This window comes from Canariomyces notabilis (assembly GCF_033297395.1).
Source record: "Canariomyces notabilis strain CBS 508.74 unplaced genomic scaffold N656scaffold_26, whole genome shotgun sequence".
Lineage (NCBI taxonomy): Eukaryota > Fungi > Ascomycota > Sordariomycetes > Sordariales > Chaetomiaceae > Canariomyces > Canariomyces notabilis.
In genome coordinates, this window is record NW_027041848.1 from 397,227 (window position 1) to 422,709 (window position 25,483).

Consider the following 25,483-nt stretch of genomic DNA (forward strand, 5'->3'; position numbering starts at 1 on the left):
GCATCACCCACGGGACAGCACCGATGGTGAAGCTTGTTTCGAGTCACCATGGCTGGGTTTTCCTGCTGCAGCAGAGGTGTTGCTGGCGTGCTGGCATTGCTGCGCTCGCGAGTCTGGCAGTGCGGGCCAATGGCAGGGCTCCAGTTGTTCGACCCATTTTGATCTTGCACTTGACGTGCAGATATTCCACTTCGTGGCCTCCACTCAGCCAGTAATCACGGCGATAAAAAGCAGCCGGCATGTTGCTGCTGTTATTAGCTCAGTGCTGGCGCGTCCGAGTAGACCACAGACCGCCCACACCCACCCTCCCTGGAAAGCAGCAGTGTCGGTTGTCGATTGCTGGAGTTTCAGTCAGGTACAAATGGAGGCCCTCACCCGAGTTTGCATTCACGTCAATGCAGTCAGCTTTATTTTGACACCCAACTCGGCTCGGGCCTGGGGCCTGGTTGCACAAAGTCGCTCCCGGGAGATAGCGCACCGGCTGATTTATAATCGGCAATGGGAGTAATAGATGGCTGAGACGCATCAGGACTATCTGCCTGGGACTCGGAGTCTCGACACATCAATCTCATACCTTGCTGCTCGACGATCTCATTTTGTGTTGTTAGTAAATTAAGACTTCGTACCACCATCCGTCCGGGTCACTTCTGCAGAAAAGATGCTGAACAGGCGTGAACCGAAGACAACGCCGAGAATCCGCAGGGCCAAGTAGATTTGCAGAGTTAGGCAATCGAGGGGAAGACTCGGCAATAAGGCGCACCCAGCCATGAGTCGTTGAGACGGGAAGCCAATCCGGAGGGCAATCCCGGAGGCCAAACCCGGAGGTTACCTTAGTAGTGGACCTGGTCCGGTGCCGTTACACGCGACCCCGCGCCCGGATCAACTCGGCCGACCGGTCCTTGCGGGGTTTTCGCTCAGACCACCTGCTCGTGCCGGGCCGGGCTCAATCGGTACCTGCATCCGAATTGGAGTTTCTTGAGCGCACATCACGTAAGGGATAACTAGCAGGAATTCCGCGCCTTTAAGCTTGATTTCTGTTAGCGTTCCGGCTGGGGCCAATGATGTGATGGGTGTGACCTTGTGCTGCTTACCACAATCACACAGCATCACACAATGGGTCGTGGGGGTAAGGAACAAGGGTCCAGTCAGCTGCTCAGGTTTGTGTGATGGTAACACGACGGAATAAAAATCCTGATGGCAGAGATATCCGATCAATCAAGGGTTCCACCAGGTACTCATATTTAAAATCGTGCTCGAGTTCAATTTGGGTTTTGCCTCGGCCTAGGCGGAGAGAGTTTAAGCCGATGGACCAGATGGAAACGATGATCGTTTGACACTTTTCGACTCTGCTTTCACTGATCAGTTCTTTTGCAGCGTTGAAGTTTGCATCTGACGCAATTTCTTTCTCAGTTTTCAAACCCGAGTTCAGACCCCGCCCAAATATTCGATGCCAAGAGTTCCTACCCTCGCTCAGAAGGTGGGATGAACAAACTAGCAAAGTCTTCAGCACCCAGCCATCAAGGTTCTCACGCAAGGGCCCAGACGAAGGGGAATGGTGATACGCCGTGAGTTGGAAATTATCGGGCAACACAGACTCACAGAGATGTGAGTGAAAGATCGAGATTCGGCACCCGACAACCAGGTTTTCGGGTCTGACTCAATGATCAGCTTCACTTCTTCATTCTTTATGAGAACCGAAGCCAGCGCACACTAACATTTGTATGATGATTAAGGTTGGCCTCCAACTTCCAAGCTATGCGGTATTTACCAATACATTAGAGCATTCCCTATCCCGTTCATCATATCCCTCTGTCGGCCTGACTCGGCCAGAGCTGATGCCATGACATAAATCCTGTCAGAGCCATGAAAACCGAGTGATTAAGCTAGGTAGGTAATTCACGAAATCACGCTCAGACTCAAAGCGCCAACGCAGCGACAGCAACCAACCCCGCAATGGCCATGCCCGTCGCCTCATGCCGGACAGCCGCACCCGTGGGGCTGCTGGTGCTGGTGACAGCAGCATTCCCTGGCGCCGTGGTGGTCACGGTTCCCGTGGTGGTGACGGCACCGCTGCCGGATTGGGTTGCACTGGCCGGGCCTTCGCAGTGCCAGTGGTCGCCATGGGGCTCGCAGCCGACGGATTCGGTGGGGCTGGGCGCGAGGCTGCCGGTGCCGGCCTCGTCGGTGTGCTCGTCTTCACCGTCTTCATCATGGTCGTGGTCGTGGTGAGTCTCAGTGGCGGTGGTTGTTGCTGACGTGACAGTGCTGATGACGACGGTGGTGCCTGTTGATGTCACGGCAGGACCCTCGCAGTCCCTTTGCGATGGGAGAGGTTTGTTTTAGCGATGGGGTTCTGGTCACGGGGAAGTCATGTGGTATCGGCCTACTTACCAGTGGTCATTATGGGGCACGCAGCCGACCGACTCGGTGGGAGACGGTCCAAGGCTGGTGGTCTGGGCCAGGGCGCTTGAGAGCAGGCCCAGGAAAAGGGTGCCATAGGTAACGGGCTTCATGTTGATTTCTCGGGATTGGGGGCAGTGGTCGGACAGAGCTGAGGCGAGAAGCGGGCCGATGCGAGAACGGAGGGACAACTTCAAGAGGTGGGCGGAAAAGGCTGGGCATGATATGCACTACTTATGTGACTTGCAGCAAGCCAAGAATTAGGGAAAACGGGAGTGATGTAGGGTAGGGTCACCACCTTGGCCTCCAGCCTCCAGGCCTCGTGCCGGCCGTCCATAAACGGAGCCCCTAGGGAATGGTATCAATGCCAAGAGGCCAAGTCACTCTAGAGGTTAGCCGAGAGGTTGTTTAGGCTGGACAAAGATGGCTGCTAGTAACGGCACCTCAGATCATAGCCTTATGATTCATTCTTATGTCCTTCAGTCATCCGATCTGTGCCTAAGGAAAGGTTTCTCTTGTGTTAGCTTCCTGTCTGTTCATGTTGGTTGGGGTCAGGTACTGAAACAAACGGAGGAGAACGGCGCAAGGCAAGTGGCACTGGACTGAAGTTGCTAACGTTAACAATTGCGCTCATTGTCAGCCAAAGAGTGGAGGCAACGGCCGTCGAGGTTCTCAGCCAAGCCGGCCATCAAGGTGCCCGGCACAAGATTGATTGCGTTCTGGGCGTCCAACTGGCCAATGAAGCGTCTAGGAATTATTTTTCTGCGCCGTCCCTCCTTCCTAGTGCCAGGTCTGAACCCGGCCGCTTTACCGTATCCCATCTGGGAAGCGGGCTGCTGTGGATTGCAGTGGATTGCAGTGGACTTGTTTCTCAACTCGCCTCCATGCATCCCACGCTTTTCCCACTTCCCACACGAGGGGATGAGGTGACTCGCGCGCTTGAAAGTTGAGACCCCTCTAATCCACTGACTCTTCACCTCAGCTACCTGCCTTGTCTGTCACCCATCGCCGACCAGTCCTTCTTCAGGTAATCTTTTCCTCGGCATCCGCCGAACAACACGGCGTACGGATAGTTAAAGACACCCAACGAACCTGTCCTGCGGCGCGGCAAACTGCTACTGAGGCAATTTGAAAAACGGAATCCCTTTCGCCTTCTCACCGTCTCGCGAACGGCCCTGTCCCCCCTTCTGGAATACTCCGTTACACATACCACGGATAACACGCCCCATATTCTTCCCTTCCTGGCCACCGATCCCGCCCTGCCCAGCCCTGTCAGTGTCTCCCTGCGATATATCTGCACCTGCCGCCCGTGTGCGGCATCCCTTTCCTCTCTCCCGATACCCCTGACGGCTCAAATCCCGGCACTCCCAAGCCTCCCGTCGCTCGGCACCGCAACTGCGCCATGCTCGGGCTTCCGTCCGCCTTTCGGGGAGCGGCCCTTTGCGGCCTCATACTCGCGGCCCCATCCTTTGTGCCCGTCTCGGCGTCTGCCACTCGGCTCCAACGCCGGGCTCCGGCTCCGCACATAATCACGCCTTCTTCCGGCGGAGAGGTTTCCCCGGCCACCATCACGGCCGTGTCTGAGTGCCATACCCACGGCACCGTTCAGTACTGCCAAGCAGGGACCACAGAGTTCAGGATATCAGGCACCGCCGCCACGGCGTCGTCTTATACTGACTGTCATCACCATGGCAAAGACACGTAAGCCGCAGCCGCGTCGCCCTGTTCCCGTCGTCGATCGCTAAACTGAGTAATATCAGGTACTGTATGGCACCAACAGGCGAAGTACAGATTATCGCTGCCCAGGCTGGCTCCGTCACACCGACCCCTACGACCGGGGCTGCATCGGCTAGCAGCGTGACTGCCGTGTCTAGCTGTCAGATGCACGAGTCAGAACTGTGAGTAGCCGTCAAACCGTACCTAAACGTTCAGTTCGTTGTATGGGGTGGGATGGGGAAGCTGACATGTTTTATCGTCTAGCCTCTGTGTAGCGGGTACCACCCCCTACCATGTCCACACCACCGTCACTGCGACACAAGATATCCCCCCGGCGTTTACCGACTGCCACGCTCATGGCACAGAAACGTACGTGCTGGTCGGCCCATCCCTGCCCGGTGTAGCGTCGCTAACTCTCTTATAGTTTCTGTGTAACCCCGGAAGGCGACGATGTGCAAATCACCTTGGAGGGCGAGGAATCAGAGTCCGCGGAAACTCCAAGCGGCGAGAACTGCCACTTCCATGCTGGTGTTGAGTAAGTCCGCCATCGAGTTGACTAGAACACGCGCCGGCACTAACCGCCAATGATAGACATTGCACCGGCGGAGCCAGCGAAGGAGGTCAGGTCAACTGCGCCCGCATCGAGCGCGAGTACAACATCCCTCTGCGCGTGGGACTGCTCTTCGTCATGCTCGTCACCAGCTCCATCGGCGTTTTTACTCCCATGCTCGTCGCCTCGTTCGTCTCGCCCAAGCATGCCATCTTCACCATCCTCAGGCAGTTCGGCACCGGTGTCATCATCTCGACGGCCTTTGTCCACGTAAGTACCCCACATAAAGTTCTTACAAACCGGCCATGTCATAAGCATACCACTGACCCCTTATGTCCCCCAGCTCTATACCCACGCGAGCCTGATGTTCCAAAACGAATGCCTCGGCGACCTCGGCTACGAATCCACCGCCGCCGCCATCCTCATGGCCGGCATCTTCCTGTCCTTCCTGGTCGAATACCTCGGCAACAGGTTCCTTCAATGGCAGGAGGCCAAGTCGCCCACTGGCAGCGGGAGCGTCGAGTCCGCTTCACATGGACATGGACATGCACACGGGCATCACCTGTCCCCCCCATCCGGCAGAGCCGACCTGGTCAACATATCCGTCCTCGAAGCAGGCGTCATCTTCCACTCCCTGCGTAAGCCCTTCCCCCACTTGGCACTCACACGCCCAACCTGACTGACTGACTGGACGTGCGCTAATATCTCCTCATGATGCAGTAATCGGCCTCACCCTAGTAGTCTCCGGCGACGCCTTCTTCCTAACCCTCTTCGCCGTAATCGTCTTCCACCAAATGTTCGAAGGCCTCGCGCTCGGCACCCGCATCGCCGCACTCGGCAAACCCACATCTTCCCCCTCCTCCCCCACACCCGCCCCCCTTTCCGACGAAACCAAAGTCAACCCAACCGCCGACGGCGAATCCAACAACTCAACCCCTTCCACCATCCCACCACTCGCCACCCCCGTATCAGTCTCAACAACCCACAAAATCCTCCTCGCCACCGCTTTCGCCCTGGTAACACCCATAGGGATGGCCATCGGTATCGGTGTATTACACCGCTTCAACGGGAACGATCCGTCGACCGTCATAGCCATCGGCACACTCGATGCGTTGTCAGCGGGGATACTGGTGTGGGTTGGTGTGGTTGAGATGTGGGCGCATGACTGGATGCTTGCGGGCGGGGAGCTGACAAGGTCCGGGCCGGTCAGGACAGGGCTGGGGCTGGCGGCGTTGGTTGTGGGTATGGCGGTTATGAGTTTATTGGGGAAGTGGGCTTGATTCTACTGTACTACACTGTGGATTATGGGAGTGGTAAGGGGGAAAGGTTCCTGGGACTGGAGGTGGGAGCTGAGGTGGGGGTATATTGTGTTGTGCCTACTTATATCATGTATCACAAGACCACCTAGGTACTGTATTGACTGGATTGCCCAAGGTAAAACAAGATTCTCACCGTGACCGTCCATTCCTCTGCGTTCATCGACTGGCGATTGAGTTTAGAAGGCCAGTTTTGTACCATCCTCTGGCTCACGGCCGTCTGCCATGGGGATTCCAAACCCAGCTTTACCAGTGTCTCCCCTTCGAGACCGTTGAGTAGCACATCATAGGCAGGCTCCGAGTCATGAGGTGCCTGGGCTGTTCGCAACCCCTTACTGGGTATGAATCATGTCGTCATGGACCCCGAGGAGGGTCCAGGGGTAGAAGGTTCAGGTGAAAGTACACTTAGTAGTACTAGTCTCCAAATGAAGGGGAAGACAAGCCACTATACAGTACTTTATATAAAGTACGGTAGTTAGCACTGGAATGTTCTCAGTAATCGGTCAGGAAAAGGAGCGAGGCAGAGAAGCGAGCACACGCCCCTCGAGGCTCCAAGCAAGCCATGTAGTATGTACACATCCGGTCTATCCATGATAGTATACATTCTTTAAACGGGTATCTATGCTAGTATCAGTAATTTACGTGCTCGCGTAACCCCTCAAAGCCCAGTGGCTTCCCACCTTATCAATACCCTGCAACATTGAAGCCAACCACCGCGCCACCCAAACACCACGCCCTCGCCGAGTACTAGGTATCTCCCTGCTATGCACCGCACCGTACAATACCAACCATCCCTATCCAAAACTCTCCAACTCAAAGCCCCGCCCCCCAAGTACTCCCCGCCCTCCCCCCATTCGCCTCCAGCTCATACCTCCCCAGACTCTCCTGCCACGTCTGCCAATCAAACGTCTCGTCCATATTGACATCGACATCCTCCGTGTTGAGGTTCGGCACGCCGTTGAACCCAGGCGACGCAGCATTAGCCGGCCACAGCCACGGCGGAAGGCTTTCATCCGTCGTGCCAGTGGTGTGTGGTGTTTGCCCTACCGCCGTAGGTTGGGTTTGCTGTTGTTGATGAAGTGGGGGCCCCATCGCTTGCGCAGGGACTGGTGTATTCGTATTTGTACCTGGATTAAAACCCACGCCGCTGTCTCCTCTCGAGAGGCCTCCAGGTCCAGCTGGATATCCAAGAAACGGGAAGCGGCTCAAATCGGGCGGTCCGTCGGGGGGGAACATCAACGGTGCAAAATCGTACGAGACAAAAGTCGGGCTTGCCATGGCCGTGTCAATGAAATCCATCAACTCAGGCTTGGCAAACACCGGGCCAACAGCCGGTTCAATACTGGTGCTTTCGCTGGCTTGGCTGGGTTTCGTTGCCGATTGACATGGTTGTTGAGACCGCTGCTCGGGTTGCTCGGGCACGGGTGTTGGCTCAGGGAGCGGTGGCGGCGCGTGGACAAGCTTACGCCAGCGCTCCAGGGCAATCGCGCGTTTCACGGAGCTGGGGATGGACCCAAAGCTGGTCGGCGACGCTCCCGCCCGATCTTCCACATCGAGTTCCCGCGCAGCCTCCGGGTCTGCTCTTAGACGTGCAATCTCGGCCTCGCGGTGCTTCTTCACCTTGAGGTACAGCTTTCGAAGCGGCATCCAGACGCCGTGGTGACCCGCCAGTTTCTCAAGTTCAGCAGGCTTAGGCCCCGGGAAGGTCAGGTTGAGCGCTGCCCATGCCCGTTCAGACTTGGGACCCCATGGCCGATGCGAAGCTTCTATTAGGGTGTAGGCTAGGGCGTGCCAATGGTTCCACGTCTGGAACAGCCAGCACCACTGCTTGCATCGCGGGTCGGTATTCAGTATGTGGCTGTACTCAAAGATGTCGAGTGAGGCGTTGAAAATACGAGCCCGCGCATCCTCAGAGAGGTACTCGTTGCCGGGACCGGGGAACAAGACTGGTTGGTATATGACAAGCCTCATTTTGGCCACGATGACACGGCAGAAAATGGAAGTCACCCAGGACATGGGACTAGAGCTGTCCTTCAACAACCGTTCCTCGACTCGCCTGTGAAGATCAGTGAGCAAGGCTTCTCGTTCCTCCAAAGACTTGGCGGAATCGGGAGGGCATGTAACTGCCATGTCAGAAGAAGCCGTGTGCAGGCGCCTAGCCAGGGCGCAAATTTCATATCGGAGCAACGAGAAAGCCATGTCTGTGACGCCTTCTCTCGACTCGGGGAGACGCTCGCTCTCGGGAGAAATATCGCTATCGTTGATATTGAGCGGAAGCTGCGTGTCGAATGTGCGGTTGACAATGGTGAGCTCGGTGCCCTGGTCCTCGGCAGACCGGAGGTCCAAGACGCATACGGCCCAAAACAGTCGTCGTCTCATTTCTACCTCAAACGGGGTCAAAGTGGGAAAGTGTGAGCCGTCACGGTGGAGCCCCAACGCCTGGCTCATGCGGATGACAAGAGCGGTTAGAGTCCAAGCGAATCTCGTGTCGTCGTGCCGACGGACAAGCACAAGGAAGAGCAAGAAGGCCTGTATAACTGTAAGGTCAGGCTTGGTAAGAAACTCAGCCTTTGCTAACGCCTGCTCAAGCGCAAAGCGGTATTTTTGAATGAGGATCGATTTCTCGGCATTGAAGTTTCGCCTGACCTGTGAAAAGGTTAGGGCTGGCGGACCTTGTGCACTCAAAGAGGGCGGGAACGTACTTCATCTTCCTCGAGCGAAGTGATAGAGGCGTAATAAATGGCAAACATCAAAGCTTCCATGGGAGGCGTGAGGCTGTCCATATTATGGCGCAGACCCTTTATTACATTGCTCATGCTTGGTATGTGGACAACCTTGAGGACAGGATCCACGTTTTCTTGGTAGACCTGCCATATAAAAGGGATCTGAGATGGCAAGGGGTGCAAAGGCCTAAGGTCGACGTCGGCAGAACGGTACCCGAAGATGAAGGAGTGGTGATCTAACAAGCTTTTATCGTGTTCGGCAGATTCAGGGGTGGCATCCAAGTCTGACTCATCAGAATCCTCGTCAGTGAGATCTTGCGACGCCTTTCGTAGTTCGTCCAGCTAGCACAATGTTAACACGATACACATGACGCCGAGGGGCGAGCACTCCCAGATGCCTACCTCGTCAGTAATGGATGACCAAATGGCGCTGCTGACATAGCGTGTGACGCCCTTCTCATTGAGCACCAGCCTGCCGAATCGTCTGTGCATATCCGGGGAAGATGTGTGGGGTGTGTCGGGTTCCGACAAAGTCCCCGACGCTTGTCTTGCTGGCGGCCGAGCTCCCACAGAACCGGACGCGGCGGATAGTGATTCCTGGCTGTGACCGCCGCCGGCAGGATTCACAGCGTGGAACCCAGTGCTCAGCCGTGGGCGGAGGGCTAGGTCGTCCCTCCCATGATGTCCGGCCACCGTTTCGGGCGAGTTGCCGGCGCTGGAGGTGTGACGCACGGTTTCCACCTCGATCTGGCCACTTAGCTCCTCCACAATTCCTTCTAGCTTCCGTAACCGCTTCATCAACTCTAGCTCACGCTCGCTGGACGGCTGCTTCGTGGGCGCATTTGGGTCCTTCGGCCTGGGACGGCGAGGTGCGCGGCCAGGGGCGGGGAAGATGCACGGGATCTGGGCTCGGCGGCAGTTGGAGCAGGGCATGTGTTTGTCGCAGCGGACCTTTGGCTTGTCAATCATCAATCGATGCGGGCAGCCCGAGTTGGAGCACCGACCTTTCTCCTCCTGCAAGTCACGCAGCTGCGAGGGTTCAGGGCGGCCGAAGGGACAGCTGTAGGAGAATAAACGGAGGCACCGGGAGGAGGGTGGCGCGCGAGGGCGAGGATTTGCTGAGCGTCATAGCCGTCATGGGCGCCAGTCACTGAGGTAGCATCCGTCCTCGAGCTCTCTTCGGATGCGGGTGCGGGTGCATGCGCACTCGAATTCTCTTCGCCGGGCATGGTTGCGGGTGTTGCGCTATAATCGGTACTCATCGGCGTCTTGTACCGGGTCACTCATCCCAAGATGGCGGGATCGCGGGATCGGGGGATCGGGGGACGGAGGACGTGAAAGGGATGAATAAGCGGATTCGAGGACTATGGGATCGAATTCTCGGGGCAGTGGGGCTTGGAAAACCACATCTGCCGTTGTGCAGGTCGCATAAGATGCAAGGCACCCTGCGCTGCCGGGCGTCAATCGCTTCCTCCTGGTCTAACCCAGACGGTAAACACGCCACGTTGGGTCTGGAAAGTCGGGTGTGCTTTGCAGGCCGCTGACAATGACCTTGCTGCCTTGGGTTGGTGATGAAGAAAGAATCAGCGACTTCGTTCTTGGCGAAGTTGCGAAAACATTCAGGAAGGTGGGGTCAAGCCACCGCCCTACCCGTGACACACAGGCGGGCCGGGCGACCCGGGTGGTCCATTGCTCCATGACGCTAACGGCGCCGAGGCTGCACAGTAGGCGTCTAAAATTATACGGTATAACGTTACAATACGGTACGTATCTTCTGCATTATGATGCCCAGGGTTAGGGTTGATCCGCCATCTAGGTAGGTACCTAGGTATATTTGCCCTTCTCCCACGTTGCCTGGGAGCCTGGATTCCTTCTTGTCAATATCCCAGACAGACTGAACCAGCCAAATCAACAGATCCTTCAAGTTTACGATGCACAATATACTATATACATTGCAGGCAATGACCTTCATTTTTGTTTCCAAGTTCCCAACCTTTCCGGTCTCTCCGACTCCCTCCGGCTCCATCGCCATTGTACCTCTCCTCTCCATCGATATGTAAGCCGAAGTTGAATCAATACGTAAATTTCAAAGTAACTTGAACAGGTGTCTCTGTCACTGAAATTTGAAGTTTAAACATTGAGGAATCATGGTTGGCAACCCCTTTCTGAGTTCTGACAAGAATAGCCGTCTTATTCAGAGCGAGTCCCAGTCCTAGTGTCCTACGCCTCAAGAAACTTGGACACCAAGCTCTAGTAATCAAATATACTCCAGACTAGCCGCCGTCTCAGCATCCTTCTTGACGTCGAGGACACTCGCCAGTTGTCTCGGACCTTTCCATAGCTCATGTCTCATGAGCGCCAACGGTTGTTGGTTCTATACATGTGTCGTTGGGTCTCGGGCTCGTTGGTTCCACGGCTCGGTGCCCGGGTTACACTACAACCGAGTTCCAACTGCATATGTTTACCCCAGTGATATACAAGAATCCTATCAACTTAATGCCATAGACCTGCCGTCTACGGTGTAGGCCGGCGTCCAAGGTGACAATTGTTGCATTGGACGGCATATGTATATGTACTCATAACCAACATGGAAGGATCGAGCCAACATACTAGTAGGAATGCGGGGTGTGGCACGCAGCAGGTGCTTCGGACTGTACAGTACGTGGCCACTATTTATTAGTTCTTGCCCGCCCATTGGGTCCGAGTCCGAGTTTCGATTCTTTGACTTCATCTTAATCCCGGCGAGCACAGAAGATTCGGATTTCCATACCCTCTTACTAGGTCCAAGGCCTAAACAGTTCCCAACCCTGAGCAATGGCGGACAAAATCGATAAAGTCTATGAGGACGCTGTTTCCTCCGGACTGCTCCCGGGCGTCTCAGTGATTGCAGGTGATAGAGATGGTAAGTCCACGGTCGACGTGACCGAAACCAGTGTCGTTACCGTCTTATGCTCAGCTGCTGACGGTAATCACTACTAGGCAACGTCTTGTATTCCAAATCGCTCGGCAAGGCGAGCCTGAAGGAGGGCAGGGACCTGCCGTTCATGCCGTCAACGATTTGCAGTGTCGCGTCCATGAGCAAGCTCATGACGACTGTGGCCGTCCTTCAAGCTGTCGAGCAGGGAGCACTAGACTTGGACAAGGACGTCAGACCCATGTTTCCCACCATGGGCCAGTACGGCATCATCACGGCCTTTGACGATGAAACAAACTCGGCCAGCTTCAAGCCTGATTCGACCCCCATCACTCTGCGAATGTTGCTCACGCATACGTCGGGTAACGAGTACGATTGGATGAACCCGCTCCTCATGAAATGGCGTGCCTCTCGTAACGAGATGCCGTGGGGTGGGCCGACCGTGGAGGACAAGGCAGCGATCCCGCTCGCCTATGTCCCCGGGACCAGCTGGGCCTATGGTCCAGGACACGACTGGGCCGGCAAGGCAATCCACCTTGCCACCGGTCTGACCCTCGAGGAATTCATGCGTCGGCACATGTGGACGCCGCTGGGAATCGAAAACGACACCTCTTTCTGGCCCAAGACGAATCCGGCCATGAAAGGGCGTTTGGCCGATCTGAGTACTCTCAACGAGAAGGGTGAGCCGCCCGCGGTGGACGATCCCACGTGGGATATGCTGCGCGGTGGCACCGAGTGTCTCGGCGGTGCGGGCGTCTTTACGTCTGCACAGGCGTACTACACCTTCCTCTCGGCTGTGTTCCGCCGCGACCCTCGGCTGCTTAAAGAGGAGTCGTACACGGAGCTGTTTCGCCCGCAGCTCGACAGCACCGCTGAGCAAGCTTTGAACGAGTATTTGGCCCTCTCGCCGGCTCACACGCAGTTCCTGGCGTTAGGAATCCCACATACCGTAAGGAAGACATGGTGCTTGGCGGGATTGCTGTGTCTAGACGGCCAGGAAGGACGGTTCAAGAAAGGAACCACGTTTTGGGCTGGTGTGCCCAGCACCGTGTGGTTCATGGACCATGAGGCGGGCATTTGTGGAACAGCTCTCTGCCAAATTCTGCCGCCTATGCTCCCTGCAGTCATAAAGCTGCATGAGGAGTTCCAGCGGGGAGTTCTTGCAATGGCCGGGAACAAGTAGCTGTACACGGTAGTCGTAGTCCTCGGATCCAGGGTAGGCAATTTACTGGTCGACAGTTGTTTGCACTGGATGCTTTCTTGCCATTGGGAATGCTCTCTTGGCTCCAGTCGGAAGCCTCAGTCACTCCAGGTCCACTCCAGGTAGTGCGGTTGTTTCGGGCGGCATTGGACGTGAGAGGATGTAAAATGTGTATGGCCCCCGATTGGCGCCCCTTTCCTGCTGTAATCCGGTGTTGGTCCAAACAAGCACACACTCGGTAATCGGGATCGTTCGTTTGTTCAATGACAACAGCCGATGCAGGGTGTGTGCATTTGTTGGGGCTGGAAGAAAATCGTTAACAAATTAGATGGGATGAGGTTTATGAGGGAGTTGCCCTATGCAATTAATGGATGTGACATGTTGGTTCTAGACTTCCAGCTGCGTGCCTGCCGGTTGGTGCAGTGGTTGGGTCGCATGCTACTCTGCCCGTCGCTGCCTCGGCCAGAAGCGCATCCATCCACTTAACTCAGCGGGATGTGTGTGGCAGGGTGCTCAACATGACAACATCGCAGTCTGAACGGAGTTACGAACCCAACGGCGTGGTAACCGGTCGCAGTAGCTACCTAGGGATTCGAACCCTAAGCTCTACGGCTCGTCCAAGGCAGCAAACTGTTTTCTGGCCTCCGAGTTCGCCCGGCGCGAACCCCCCTCACTTCCCTCACCTACCGCCTATCCTCGGTAGCAACAAACTTCACACTCTTCCGGCGTTCCCTCTCGGGACCAATCCCACTGCCAGCTCTCCCGGGACTCGAGCTGAGTATGCTTGCCCCCGGCGGTCCCCGGGAGGCCGAGGCACTGACCGCAGACGACAGCGTCTCCCTGACCGTTTCCACCGCCTTACTCTGCGGCACATCATTCCCGTCGCTGCGCACAGCATGCCTCGCCGCCGCCGCCGCAGCAGCAGCAGCCACACTAGCTCCTCCGCCATGCGCATGCCCTCCAAAATGCACCTCGCCCGGCCCATGGAGCTGCTCGTCGCCCGCCTGCACACCCATGACATGGTCCGCGACCGGTCCCGCAACAGCCTTGGCATTGGCAGCCGCCACCGCCACAGCAGCGCGTGTGGCCTCACGGACGACACGGCTGACCTCGTCCGTCCGCGTGGCGAGGCTCTCGGCTCTCCACCGACCCCCAGGCAAGCAGGCATGCCCGCAGCCGTCGAGAGGACAGCACCCGTCGCTCGACTCGCCGCCGGGCGCGTCGCCGAGCGCGGCTGCGTACGAGCTTGGCTCTTCGGCCGCGGCGTGCCATGCCGCCAGACACGACGAGTGGCCGCCGTGCCCACACCCCGGGCAATACCACCACGTTGTCAGGACTGGATCCTCTCCCATTGGCGTGCCAGGAGCGATGGACGCCAAGTTAGGGGCCGTATCCCGGTACCCACACACGGCGCACGGCGCCATCACAGCTTTACACCGCTCACACTGCCAAATTGACTGTGTCGACGCCGATGTGCGGTCGACGTCGCGCGGTTTGTGGCACCTGGTGCAGAGAAAACTAGCCTGGACTCCCTGCTGTGCGGTAGTAAAGATGGCAGGATAGTCCTCCCCCCAGGTGTGAGCCAGTGCGCCGCCTGGCCAGCCTTTCATGCAGAGCTTGCGGAGAAGGGCCGCCTCGACAAACAGCTTCATGCTCATAAGACGGGCATGGTGCTGGCGAAGGATGGCAGCGGCTTGGGAAGGGTCGATCACATCTTCAGGAAGAAGAGGCTTAAGGAGGAGGACAATGGCTGAGGCGTTTAGAGCCGAAGACTTGGCCTCAAACTCCAGGGCACGTGAAATGAGGGTATAGGGTTGCAGGGGCGATGATGAAGTGCTTGGAGAGCTAGATGATGGGTGGACTGGGTAGGGATAAGGGGGGTCGTCGGGCCAGCAAAGATAATCCGTCTCGACTATGAAAGGTGATTTGTCGTCCTCTGGCGAGGCAACCGTCTCTGCCAAAGAGGCCTGTAGCCGGGGCGAGCCAACTATGGAACCAGCACTGTGCTGCGATGGATATCGTTGCGATTCAAAACTGTCACTCGTGGTTTGAGTGATGATGTGATGCTCGTCCGTGTATGAGGTCATGTCGGTCTCTGTTCTTTGGAGCAGCCGACGAGGGGAAGGGACTGAATCACGGCCTGGAGAATGCTCAATCCTCCTGCCGCGTATGCGGCTGGGATATTCCCCATCAATTCCACGGCCGTTGGGGTGCCTCCTTGCTTGCCCTGGCGTGCTACTGTCGGGTGAACTTTCCAAGCCGGTGGTCCGTCTGCTTTCGTCCGAGATGGAAAACAAATGGACATAGCTGTCCCCCGAATCGTGTCTTGACAAGGACCTGCGATTCATATTTGGAGAACCTGGCTCGTGATAATCGAGCACCTGTGACGGCGTTGGCCTCGTCGACGGGACATCCACGGCCTTGCTGAGTGCTTCAGTGTCATAAAAATCGTAACCTTCAGTGCTTGCTTGAGTCACGTCGCTGTCGTGGCTCGTGATGGATAAGGGAACTGAGTTGAGGCGCCTACGCGGCTCCGACAGAGGCAAATGGGCCGCCGGGGGAAGCGTGAAGCTCTCTGGCTCGACAATCGGGGTTAGTTTTTTGCCGATGCGGGTCTCGTCCGGATGGTACGGGTCATTATGATCGGGCACAGGCCGCGCGAGAGGGGTGGGAACGTTGGAGGTGCTCTCCATCTCTTCTGTTAGCAAAGACCGGGGATGGAGCGCATTATCCAAGCTTGTCATCGATGTAACCTTCCGTGGTGTCGCTTCCCCGTCGAACACGGGCTCCATCAGCGCCTCCATCGACTTTTCCCATGATTTAGCTTTTATTTCGCTTTTCCTTTTCGCTGAGTTATTGTGACGGTCCATGCGGCATTCAAGGTGATACTGCGCCCGACGGTGAAGAAGCATGCTAACGGCGTAAGCAAGGATACGCCATGTTTGCGCGAGACGGAACTTTCGCACGTTTGCTGCAGCTTTGGCATAATGCTCAAGGATGTTAGCAAGCCTATCCGGCAGCGGGCTGCAACCCGGGTACGGGGGAAGCTCCCGGTACAGAGCCTCCAGGTAGTTGACAGCGAGGTACTCATACACCTCGACGCTGGCTGCGGCAGGTGCGTGCCCAATGGCCATCGCCTGCTGGGGCCTGTAGATGCCGGTTACCCTGATTGTTTGCTCAAGCGACATGACTTCGTCCATGCCTGGTGCCGCGGGCGGTGTGGTGCTGAGCGCGGGGGTAGAACGGGTGCTTGGACGTCGTCGTCGGCTGCCGCGCCGTCTTGGGCCCAGGAAGCTGCCGACAGCATCATCCTCCGAGTCGCTTCGGCTCACACTGAACTTGGGTGTTGTGGGACTTGAACTGTACGAGGGAATCCCAACGGCGTCATGGTGTAAAAGATGAGGTCGCGGACGAGGAGGAGGGGCGCGTTCATCGAGAAGCATCAGAACGTCACCGCGCGAGGAAAAGGCCATGGTCGAGACGGCTTGGCGATCAATTACTTTGGCCGCGAAGGAGACATCGCACTGGCTAAAGATGCCGTCCTGCCCGGCTGTCCACAGCAGATACTGGTCATGCCAAAGAATGGCGCTTGGCGAGCTGTCGAACCTTTGAATCTCCTTGTAAGGCATTGTGGGCCGCGCGAGATCCCAGATGTGTACGGCACTAATGCCGTACCTCCCCCGGCTACTTTCATCGTATGACATGGCGAGCTGCGATGCCCGTTTGCCCTGTGCGGTGGCCGACCACTGACCGGGGCGCCACGCAAGAGTGGCAGCAGGGGCCGGGGTCGAGATGGTCCACTTGGGCTTCTGTCTCTTGTCCTGCTTGGACATGTCCCAGATATTGCACTTCCCATCGAGGCCCGCGCTGGCGAGGTGGATCCCGTCCGGGTGCCATGCTATCGAGGTGCATGTCTTTTCATGGGCACTGACCCTCAGGAGAGGGGCATTGGGCTTGCGTATGTCCCACTTCATCACTACGCCCTGCTCGGTCCCGCAGGCAAAGAGGAAGCCATCCTTGGGACTCCATTGGACATGGTGCACGTCGGCGTTACACTTGAAGGCCTGGGTGGAACGGAAGGTGGCGCCTGTCCGGGTGTGGGTAGGCTGGCGGACGTCAAAGCAGCGCACAATGCCATCCTGGCTACCTGAGAGCAGCCACGAGTTTCGGTGGGGATTGATGTCGAGCGAGTTGACCTGGCGCGAATCTTCCCGGATCTGGACGCAGTCGACAGGATCGCCCAGCGAGGTCAATGCTGCACGCCCAAGGTCGTACTCAAAGATCTTGCCGTTGGTGCAGGCAGTGAAGATGGCCTGCCTGCCCTGCGGCTCGCCCCACTTGACGGCTTTGATCGAGAGTTGGTCAGCGACCGAGGTTGGCGTATTGTTCCGCAGCGCGGGCTGGGCAGCAAGAAGAGCGCGCAGATCGATGCCCTCCCTGACATTGAGACCGTCGAGGCCGACGGTTCTCAGCACGTAGAGGCCGGCTAGAACAGCAGAGCGGCCATCGGGGGAGCTGTCAATGCAGGTGATGGGCACACCGGCAGCGTAGATGACATCCTGCGATGCGGTTGGGCGGTACTGGGGCGCAAGCGGAGAGCTGGTGACGTTGGCGACTGATGATGCCGCTGTATCGTGGGCAGACTCTGGCGACGACTGCTTCCCCAGCAGCTTGCGCATAATCTTGCCCTGGTTCCCGATGCTATACATGGCAGCGATGGCATCTGTCACATCCCAGGGAGACACTGGGACTGCAGATTAATAATAGCGGGTGCATTACGGGGGGTTCGGCGACGGCCCGATCATCTCGATCCCGGTTGAGGATTGCTGATGCGCATTTGCTGTTGTAATAACTTGAATTAGGCCGTGTTTTGCTGTCTTGCTCTGGGCGGCGCGAATGCAGCGGGGATTGATTGTTCTGAGGAACATGCAGTGCTTCCTTCCGTCTTTTGTCAACCCCACGAGTGCCAAACCTCTCAGCCTTGAGGGCGCGACCCGCGACCGGGAAGTTGGCAGTTGCCCCACACTCACGTGCCCCGGAGACCACTGACGAATGAGGCTTTGCGGATACTCCAGCGATATCAACCAAACGCCGCGGGCAGCACTGAAGGTTCTAGGCGGAGGTGCTGATGCCAAGATCATGCAGGCTGCAACTTGATTTATTTCAGGCGACAGCAAAGTTGTGGAACTTCGAACTTCATTGCTGCTTGCATTGTGCAACTTCCAGGTTCCCTTCCTTGTTACTTTTCCACCCACTCCAAAGTTCTCAACTATTGAGCAGATTTTCATCGCAGTTGTTTGTGTCTCTCACTTGCTCTCAGCGATCGTTGCTAGATTCCCTAGCGCAAGATGGACCCGGGTAGGCAGGCCATGATCAACGGCTGGAAGTCGCCGCGCAAAGGAGACCGAGACATCACAGCGCCTCGGTACGACTCGACCAGCCGCATCTCCAAACCGTCTCGCCTACCGGCGCCCAAGAACTCGGCAGCGAATGCTGTTGGCAGGTACCTCACCCAAGACCAACAATCCGAGCAGTTCGTCGCCGACGAAGACAAGTTTGTCTTGAGACAGGCAAAGAAGAAGGCCGACATTCGAGTCCGAGAGCGGCGCGCCAAACCCATCGACTACCTCGCCTTCAATCTGCGCTTTATCGACTCTGACCGTGACGTATTCGATGACGAGGATGCCGACGTCGAGATCAGGGTACCCGCGCCCGAGACCGTGCTGCAAACCCTGAACGAGGCCCAGCTGAAGGAACTCGACGAAGACATCCGCTCGTACCTCACGCTCGAGAGCAACTGGAGGAACAAGGAGTACTGGACGGCACTGACCACTCTATGTGCCGACCGCCGCCAGAAACTTAAACCGCAGGGTCCCGAAGGTCGGGCTGTTACCTCGGTTGCATCCGAGGTTGACCGGATTTTGGGTCCCAAAACGCTGGAGCAATTAGAGGCACTGGAGAAGCAGATCAAGGCCAAGCTGCAGTCAAACGAGCCGATTGACACGGACTACTGGGAAGAGCTGCTCAAGAGTCTCCTCGTCTACAAGGCAAAGGCCAAGCTAAAGAATGTCTGCGCGGCCATCAAGGATGCTCGCGTCCAGCTGCTGATGGCCCGCGATCCGGAGAAGGCAGCTGCATTGGAAGCTACCGATGGCTTTGCCGACACTCTTCCAGAGGCCGGCACAAGCGCTGCCAAACCTGCTCCTCCAACCGTGGCCTCTGCCACAACGTCTGCCACGACATCTGCAACCTCCACTGCCCCGCCTCCGGGAACGGCTCGCTTTGCGGCGGCTGGAAACGAGGATTTCTCGCAGGCCACCAAAGCTCTCTATGATCGCGAAGTCGCACGAGGAGTGGGCGAGGGCGAAGAGATCTTTACTGCTGAGGAAGCGGTCCCAGGCATGTCGAAGCCGCTCTGGGCCGACAAGTATCGGCCCCGCAAGCCACGCTACTTCAACCGTGTGCTGATGGGGTACGAGTGGAACAAGTACAACCAGACGCACTATGATCACGACAATCCGCCGCCCAAGGTAGTCCAAGGCTACCGCTTCAACATCTTTTATCCGGATCTCATCGACAAGACCAAGGCGCCAACGTTCAAGATCATCCGAGAACACGGCCGCAGGAAAGGCGAGTCGTTCGCCCCCGCCGGCAAGGAGGACACCTGCCTCATCCGCTTCATAGCCGGCCCGCCATACGAGGATATTGCCTTTCGGATTGTTGATCGCGAATGGGACTACAGCGCCAAGAAAGAACGTGGATTCAAGAGCAGTTTCGACAAGGTAAGGCTATCCTAATTGCTTGGGCTCCTCATGCTTCTGCTGCTGCGCCGCAATTTGTGGGCCGAGGATCGTGGGGTGCAGTTGTCTCGGCCCCAAACCCCGGCCTGCTTTCCGATCCTCTTCAGCCTGGTTCATGCACGCCACTCAGCTGCCGCCACCGGCTCGACGACGTCGGCGCCATGCGACTCTTCAGAAGTGCTCGTCTGATGCATGTGTCGTGTATAAGCTTCAAGATGTTGCGATCCGATGCTAACCCTCATTCCACAGGGAATCCTTCAGTTGCACTTTCAGTTCAAAAAGGTGCGTAGTGTCTCCTGGGAAGACGCTACCCAGTAGCTCCATGGCAAAAGCCTTGGCTAACACACAGGGCAGATCTACTACCGCAAGTGAGGTAAATCGAAAAAAAAGACAATGACGTGTTCCAGCATGTTACGGCCTGGCCCAGGTTGCGCGGACGGTGGCTGACTGGGTGGCCGACCCCCATGACGCCCAGTGTCCGGCGAGCCGGCCGTTAGGAAGTGTATGATCTCTGCCGATAAAACCGCGATTCGGCGCACTTCCGGTCGACCACAGCGCGAGTAATCCACGCCCAACACATTGTCCGCCCTGTCTTGGATTTCGTGAAACCCATTTCTTGCCAGGTCATGGTTCCCCTGTTATCTCCGCCGACGTGGGGTCTGGGCCGTCACGCCCGAGGATGCCGCCTCCCGAACTTGGAGCGTGGAACTTGGTTGCGCCACTCATTTCTTGCCTGGGCAGATTCTGCTTTGGGAGCAGTCAGGTGCGGTGCCGATTCTACGGCTACATCTGGACACATCTCTCGTGCCTGGCGACAATGGGCGATGGGCAGACGCGTATGGCGCTGTCAGAGATAGACAGAAGCGGTGACCGGCATGTAGGCCGTGTCTGTGAGAGCATCCAGGCGGAAAGCCTAGACCTCGGCAGCCCTTTTCGCCCACGCTTCGGACTGTCAAAATCACATTATTCTGCTTTCTATTTGACAAATCGTCAAGGACAGCATTGCAGATGAAGCGCGCATTCTTTAGATGGGCTTCTAGAATGAAACACAGGACTTACAACCCGGAGATTGCTGCGAAGCTGTCGCACGGTGCAGGATGCCTTTCTGAGGTTTGAGTGTTGCACGTCATTGGTTGCTCCGACCAACTGGCCAAACCCATCTTTTGCCAGCCTTTTGTTGATTGGTCCCGTCAGGCAAATGGCCGATCAAATGCAGCCTTCCGGAGGAACCCAGAGTGGATTTTCCCGCCAGTTCTGGAGCGCTGAGCCATAGAGTCCTGGGCTGGGGTAAAATGAATTGGCGGGCGTCTTGTGGTTGCTGGCAATGACAAACGCATGTGTAGAGCAGAGAATGGCAAGAGGTCAAGCAGAGGTCGAAGTCGACAAGCTGCAGACGGGATGACAATGAAATTGTTGAGCGCGCCGATGCTGTCAATCGCCCTGATTCACATGCGGCTCCTTGCTTGCCCCGCCAATTTCTGCCAGATCGTTGCTCCTGAAGTAGGTCTGGAGAAGGGGGGCGCAGGACGGCCCATGTCTGTCAGTTTTCAGTCCCGCCCATCTTACACCATGCATTGGAGCTGTCGCATGTATGTATGTAGATACGTACATACATACATACGGCATGGCATGTGGAGGAGGCCCAGTGCGGTGTGGCCATGCGACCGAAGTTGAGGTGAGGCTGGCCGGGGCCTGGACGACCACACGCCTCCCACCCCCATCCGGTCTGGTGGCTGCTTGGCCCAACTCAGAAATCTCCCTGCTGTGACTTCCAACTGTGTGGAATGGCGGGAGCAGCCACTTCTGCGTTTGCGGTCTGGTCCCCTCCTTTTTGGCGGACGCAAGGCACAGGCAACTACAGGCACGCAACCTTCACGGTATACATACACATGCATCCACACACACTTAACTACAACACATACACACACACACACACACGAGCAGTCGAGAAACATACTGTACTGTACAGTACAGGGTACTTGAGAATAGCCACAATCGCCGGGCCCCTCCACTCATCTCACACATCTCCTCCACCACACTTGAGGTAGCCCAGACCCGCATGGTACACCCAGGCCAGCCTGCCCGCCCGGCCTTTTTCTTGTCAACGTCCAGTCTCCCAGACAATGCGACAGCAAGCCCACGCCCAGCCCTGCACAAGATCGGTTCCCACTTCGCACTCCCAGGCTTCGCCCAGCCTGCCTCACCCTCACCCCCTACCCTTGCTCCTCCATTCTTGTGGAGAAACGTACAAGACCCTGGTTACACGCTGACGGGCCAGAACCGATCCGCACGGCCCGGGATACAGTCTTTTGGAGCCAAGGTACCGAGCGACAAGGCAGTGTGCCAATCTGCATTCGATCTCCCTCCACATCGACCGCCATAACACCCGGCCGAATCCAGGCTCGTGGCGGACCAACAGAGCGGCCCTTTTAGTCCTCTGCTTGAAACAGTGCTGCTATCCACACTTCATCCCATTCTCTCTCAACACATACACACAACAAACTCACTGGCAGGCTGGGCCTCACGTACCGTTGCTCCCGCTTGCCCCTCCCGAAACCTTTGCAGACTTGCATGACTCTAGCCTTCCACTTTGGTTCAGGTTCAGGCAACCCAGAGTATCCCTCCATTCGCTCGGCATACAACCGCTCGGCTGTCGACACGGGGCTTCGCGCAGATCCCGCCTGCTTTCGCAGACACGCCAAAGAAGCGCACTCGTCTCCGGGAATGTCTATCGCAGATACAGAAACAGTCAACGGCTCGCCGCCTCACCAAGCCAGTCAGCGCAGCGCATCGCCAAACTCAGCGAACTCCGGGCTACACTTTGCCGCGGGCATGAGCGGACAGAAGAACCGCGGCGGCCTGGGCGCTCGACGACCTTTTGTGACCAGTAACCACGCCCATGGACCGTTGGTATGGAGCACGTCGCTCGGGACACCGACCGGCAACGTGGATTTGGACAACTATTCACTCCACAGCTCTCCGGCAATAGCCTGCCATCAGCGGCACTTGAGCTCGACCCAGTCTTCACCGCGAAGCTGGGCTTCGCAGGACCAGCTCCAGGTTGTGCCGGCTGGATGGGAACCGGAATCTGAGCACCTCCATGTCCAGTATCAGAGGTTGGACCCGCAGCTCTCAGGATTTCGGCCTGGGGGAGGCAACAGCTACCTCCAAACCAACAATAGCCAGATGCCAACACCGTTCTCCACCGACACATTCCAGACCCCGAGTGCACTGGACAGTGGCTACCCAGAAGCATACCTCGCCTCATCGAGACACGGGAGTTCCTCTACCTCAGAAAGCGGGCAGCCTCTGTCACCGTGCAGCACAGCACTCGGGCCAAGCATGGAAGAGGGTGCGCTGAGTCCGACTCCTGGTGCGGCCGCAGTCGAAGATGTGGCAATGGTGCAGCATCTGCCAGACACCAGGGCCGATGGTCACAGTCGACAGACCAGCAGCGCGACCAGTTCTCTGAGCAGTCGTGGCGCATCAACCGACCTAACCAACAGCAGCAACAAGAACGAAGAGCCATACGCCCAACTCATCTACCGCGCCCTGATGAGCAACCCCCGGTATGCCATGACCCTGCAGGAGATTTACCAGTGGTTCCGCGAGAACACAGACAAGGACAAGAACGACAGCAGCAAGGGCTGGATGAACAGCATCCGGCATAATTTGAGCATGAACCAGGTACTACTTTCTAGCTCCAAGACTCCTTACCCTTGACAGCGCAGGAGCTAACCGCCCACTCCGCTTTGAATCAGGCCTTCACCAAGCGTGACCGCAAGTTAAGCGGCTCCAGGGGCGGAGAAGCAGACAAGGTCGGGCTCTCAGCGGCAGGCACACAGGCCGACAGCAAGAAAGCGACCGAATGGTACTTGGAGCCATGGGCGATCGAGGAAGGGGTGCAGAGCACGACACGTTACCGCAAAGGCACGCAGTCTGGGCGGAGCGCAGCGCGGCACAACCGCGGGTCATCAGGTCGCGGTTACGGGAACTACCAGCACGGCAGCGGTAGCAGGGGAGCCGATCTCAGCAGATACGGAGCGACCGACAGGAAGAGAACCCTAAGCAGCAACAGCAGCAGCAGGATGATGCGGCACCATCACGCCACACTGCACAACACCTCAGCCGCAGCTGCCGCCGCCAGCCAGATCCAGCAGCACTATCACCACTTTACCCATGCCCACCACGCCCACCAACAACACCAGCACCAGCAGCAACAACAACAACTCCTTCAGGACACCCTGAGCAACAACCCGTCCGCGTACGCACACCTCTTCCCCAGCGCCGCCGTCCCGGTCCCAAACCACGTTCAACTGGCCGACATCAGCAGCAGCACCACCACCGGGATGATCAACCGAACCCCCACCACCACCACCACCGCCGCAGCAGCAGCAACAGGCACGATAGACCTGGACCTAGATTTCTCCACCTCCCAACCCTTATTCCAGCCCACAACTCCCAACCACCAGCACCATCAACACTTGCACAACCACCACCAACGAGCACACAGCGAAGCAACCATCGACGAACCCGTCACGCCCGAACCGCCATCCTACACCACCGACCGCGGCGTACCCGGCGTGCCGGGCGTACCGGGCGGGCTGTACTACACGATTGGCGACCAAACTGTGAATCAGCACAGCAGCAGCACCGTCGGCATACCGGTCATAACGGCAGCAGCAAGCTACGTGCCATCGCATGCAGCAGGTCCTGGAGGCGGCGGCGGCTACGAAGACGTCTACGTTTTTGGGATTGGCTCCGGTCTCGCCGGTGGTGGCGGTACTGGTACTGCTGGGGGTGGTGGTGGTGATGGTGGGTTGGATGTTGTTGATGTCGATGGGCACATTGAGCAGGCGGGGGGTTATGCTGGGCATGGTTTCTAGTTTTTTTAGATCGTTTTCACTCTTTTGCTTTCTCTTTTGCTTCATCTTTGGTTTCGGTTCTCTAAGCCCATTGTTGTTCATGTACGATACACTACCAAGGGCAAGCAGCAGCATGGCAGGAAATTTGCAACCTTGGATGGCCAGGAGCAAGAGCGGGAGAGGTGGCTGGACGACTTTTTACAGTATTGGCACGGCCTGGCGTCACGGATGCTTGCTTCAGGTTAGAGACTGGGCCTGGTGGGTGGCAATGCGAATCTGAGAAGAGGTGAGGTTACGCAGCGTGATAATACCCCCCCTCCCGTGTATTTAGTATTGATGAGATTTGGTTGTTTCTGCCATCAAGACAACAGAGAGAGACAATAGAAGAAAAATAATAAGAATAAGGGGATAGAAATGAACGTGCGTCCACTTGTGTCTCGCTGCTCCTGGCTTCAGCACTGGGCAATATGCACCTACACACCCACACCTGGGATGAGGAAAGCATGAATCAGCTTAGGACAGGAGAGGGTAGGTCGGTATGTGTACTGTACAGTACCTTGCGTCCTTCGGGCCGGTGGGCCAAGCTCCAACCTCAATGAGAGGTTGGTTCTACTGTAGTTGGTATACTTGGTATCTCCAGACGAGTTCGATGATACCTGGTTACATTATACCAGAACGGTGATCGTCAAGTCGGTGTGCTAGCTTGTCGACCTCAGTTGCCGGTTAGCGTTCATCGATCTCACTTGACTCCTCCTCGCGGGTGAGAGCAACAATAGCCAATCACATCATGAAAGGGCCAATATCAATGTCAGTGTCAACGAGGACAAGGGCCTTGCATCTGATAAAATGATGCGGCTTTTTTAGCGCCGCAACGCTGAAACCGCGCATCTGTACGCTCTGTACGTGGTTACATACTTGGTAACTTACCGCCCATACAGAACAATGCCACGCCCACTTCGCGTTGGCCCGTTGGGCGGCCAAGAGTCCAAGACTGGGAA

The 25,483-nt window shown here is 57.0% G+C and overlaps 8 protein-coding genes across 8 annotated transcripts; 4 read left to right on the top strand and 4 right to left on the bottom strand.

Moving 5' to 3' along the window:
- Positions 1–900: 900 nt before the first annotated feature.
- Positions 901–1,748, bottom strand: N656DRAFT_738370 (uncharacterized protein; the record flags this gene model as incomplete). Its single annotated transcript, XM_064812763.1, has 2 exons — positions 901–1,652; positions 1,716–1,748. Coding segments are annotated over 2 exons (532 nt in total), but the record flags the coding sequence as incomplete, so codon positions are not given.
- On the bottom strand, positions 1,658–2,877 carry N656DRAFT_783288 (uncharacterized protein). Its single transcript, XM_064815920.1, has 2 exons — positions 2,392–2,877; positions 1,658–2,316 (listed from the first exon to the last, which is right to left on the bottom strand). Exons 1-2 carry the CDS (start codon positions 2,511–2,513, stop codon positions 1,917–1,919), a joined length of 522 nt encoding a protein of 173 aa, XP_064666928.1. The 5' UTR covers positions 2,514–2,877; the 3' UTR covers positions 1,658–1,916.
- A 925-nt stretch (positions 2,878–3,802) lies between these two features.
- N656DRAFT_716268 (Zip-domain-containing protein) lies at positions 3,803–5,946 on the top strand (the record flags this gene model as incomplete). The annotated part of the gene is made up of 7 exons (XM_064812112.1): positions 3,803–4,101; positions 4,161–4,298; positions 4,381–4,485; positions 4,541–4,651; positions 4,708–4,936; positions 5,010–5,304; positions 5,387–5,946. 7 exons carry the CDS (start codon positions 3,803–3,805, stop codon positions 5,944–5,946), a joined length of 1,737 nt encoding a protein of 578 aa, XP_064666929.1.
- An 849-nt stretch (positions 5,947–6,795) lies between these two features.
- On the bottom strand, positions 6,796–10,274 carry N656DRAFT_831740 (uncharacterized protein; the record flags this gene model as incomplete). Its single annotated transcript, XM_064818637.1, has 4 exons — positions 9,710–10,274; positions 9,108–9,656; positions 8,685–9,047; positions 6,796–8,628 (listed from the first exon to the last, which is right to left on the bottom strand). Exons 1-4 carry the CDS (start codon positions 9,965–9,967, stop codon positions 6,796–6,798), a joined length of 3,003 nt encoding a protein of 1,000 aa, XP_064666930.1. The 5' UTR covers positions 9,968–10,274.
- Positions 10,275–11,449: 1,175 nt separating this feature from the next.
- Positions 11,450–13,216, top strand: N656DRAFT_783293 (beta-lactamase/transpeptidase-like protein). The gene is made up of 2 exons (XM_064815921.1): positions 11,450–11,607; positions 11,685–13,216. The coding sequence occupies exon 2, from the start codon at positions 11,873–11,875 to the stop codon at positions 12,800–12,802; it is 930 nt and encodes a 309-aa protein (XP_064666931.1). The 5' UTR covers positions 11,450–11,607; positions 11,685–11,872; the 3' UTR covers positions 12,803–13,216.
- A 270-nt stretch (positions 13,217–13,486) lies between these two features.
- Positions 13,487–17,771, bottom strand: N656DRAFT_783294 (uncharacterized protein). The gene has a single exon (XM_064815922.1). It carries the CDS (start codon positions 17,527–17,529, stop codon positions 13,504–13,506), a length of 4,026 nt encoding a protein of 1,341 aa, XP_064666932.1. The 5' UTR covers positions 17,530–17,771; the 3' UTR covers positions 13,487–13,503.
- A 397-nt stretch (positions 17,772–18,168) lies between these two features.
- Positions 18,169–19,992, top strand: N656DRAFT_771202 (uncharacterized protein; the record flags this gene model as incomplete). The annotated part of the gene is made up of 3 exons (XM_064813837.1): positions 18,169–19,602; positions 19,870–19,902; positions 19,975–19,992. The coding sequence occupies 3 exons, from the start codon at positions 18,169–18,171 to the stop codon at positions 19,990–19,992; spliced, it is 1,485 nt and encodes a 494-aa protein (XP_064666933.1).
- Positions 19,993–22,096: 2,104 nt separating this feature from the next.
- On the top strand, positions 22,097–24,642 carry N656DRAFT_352086 (uncharacterized protein). Its single transcript, XM_064809337.1, has 2 exons — positions 22,097–23,307; positions 23,382–24,642. Exons 1-2 carry the CDS (start codon positions 22,192–22,194, stop codon positions 24,504–24,506), a joined length of 2,241 nt encoding a protein of 746 aa, XP_064666934.1. The 5' UTR covers positions 22,097–22,191; the 3' UTR covers positions 24,507–24,642.
- The last annotated feature ends 841 nt before the right edge of the window (positions 24,643–25,483 follow it).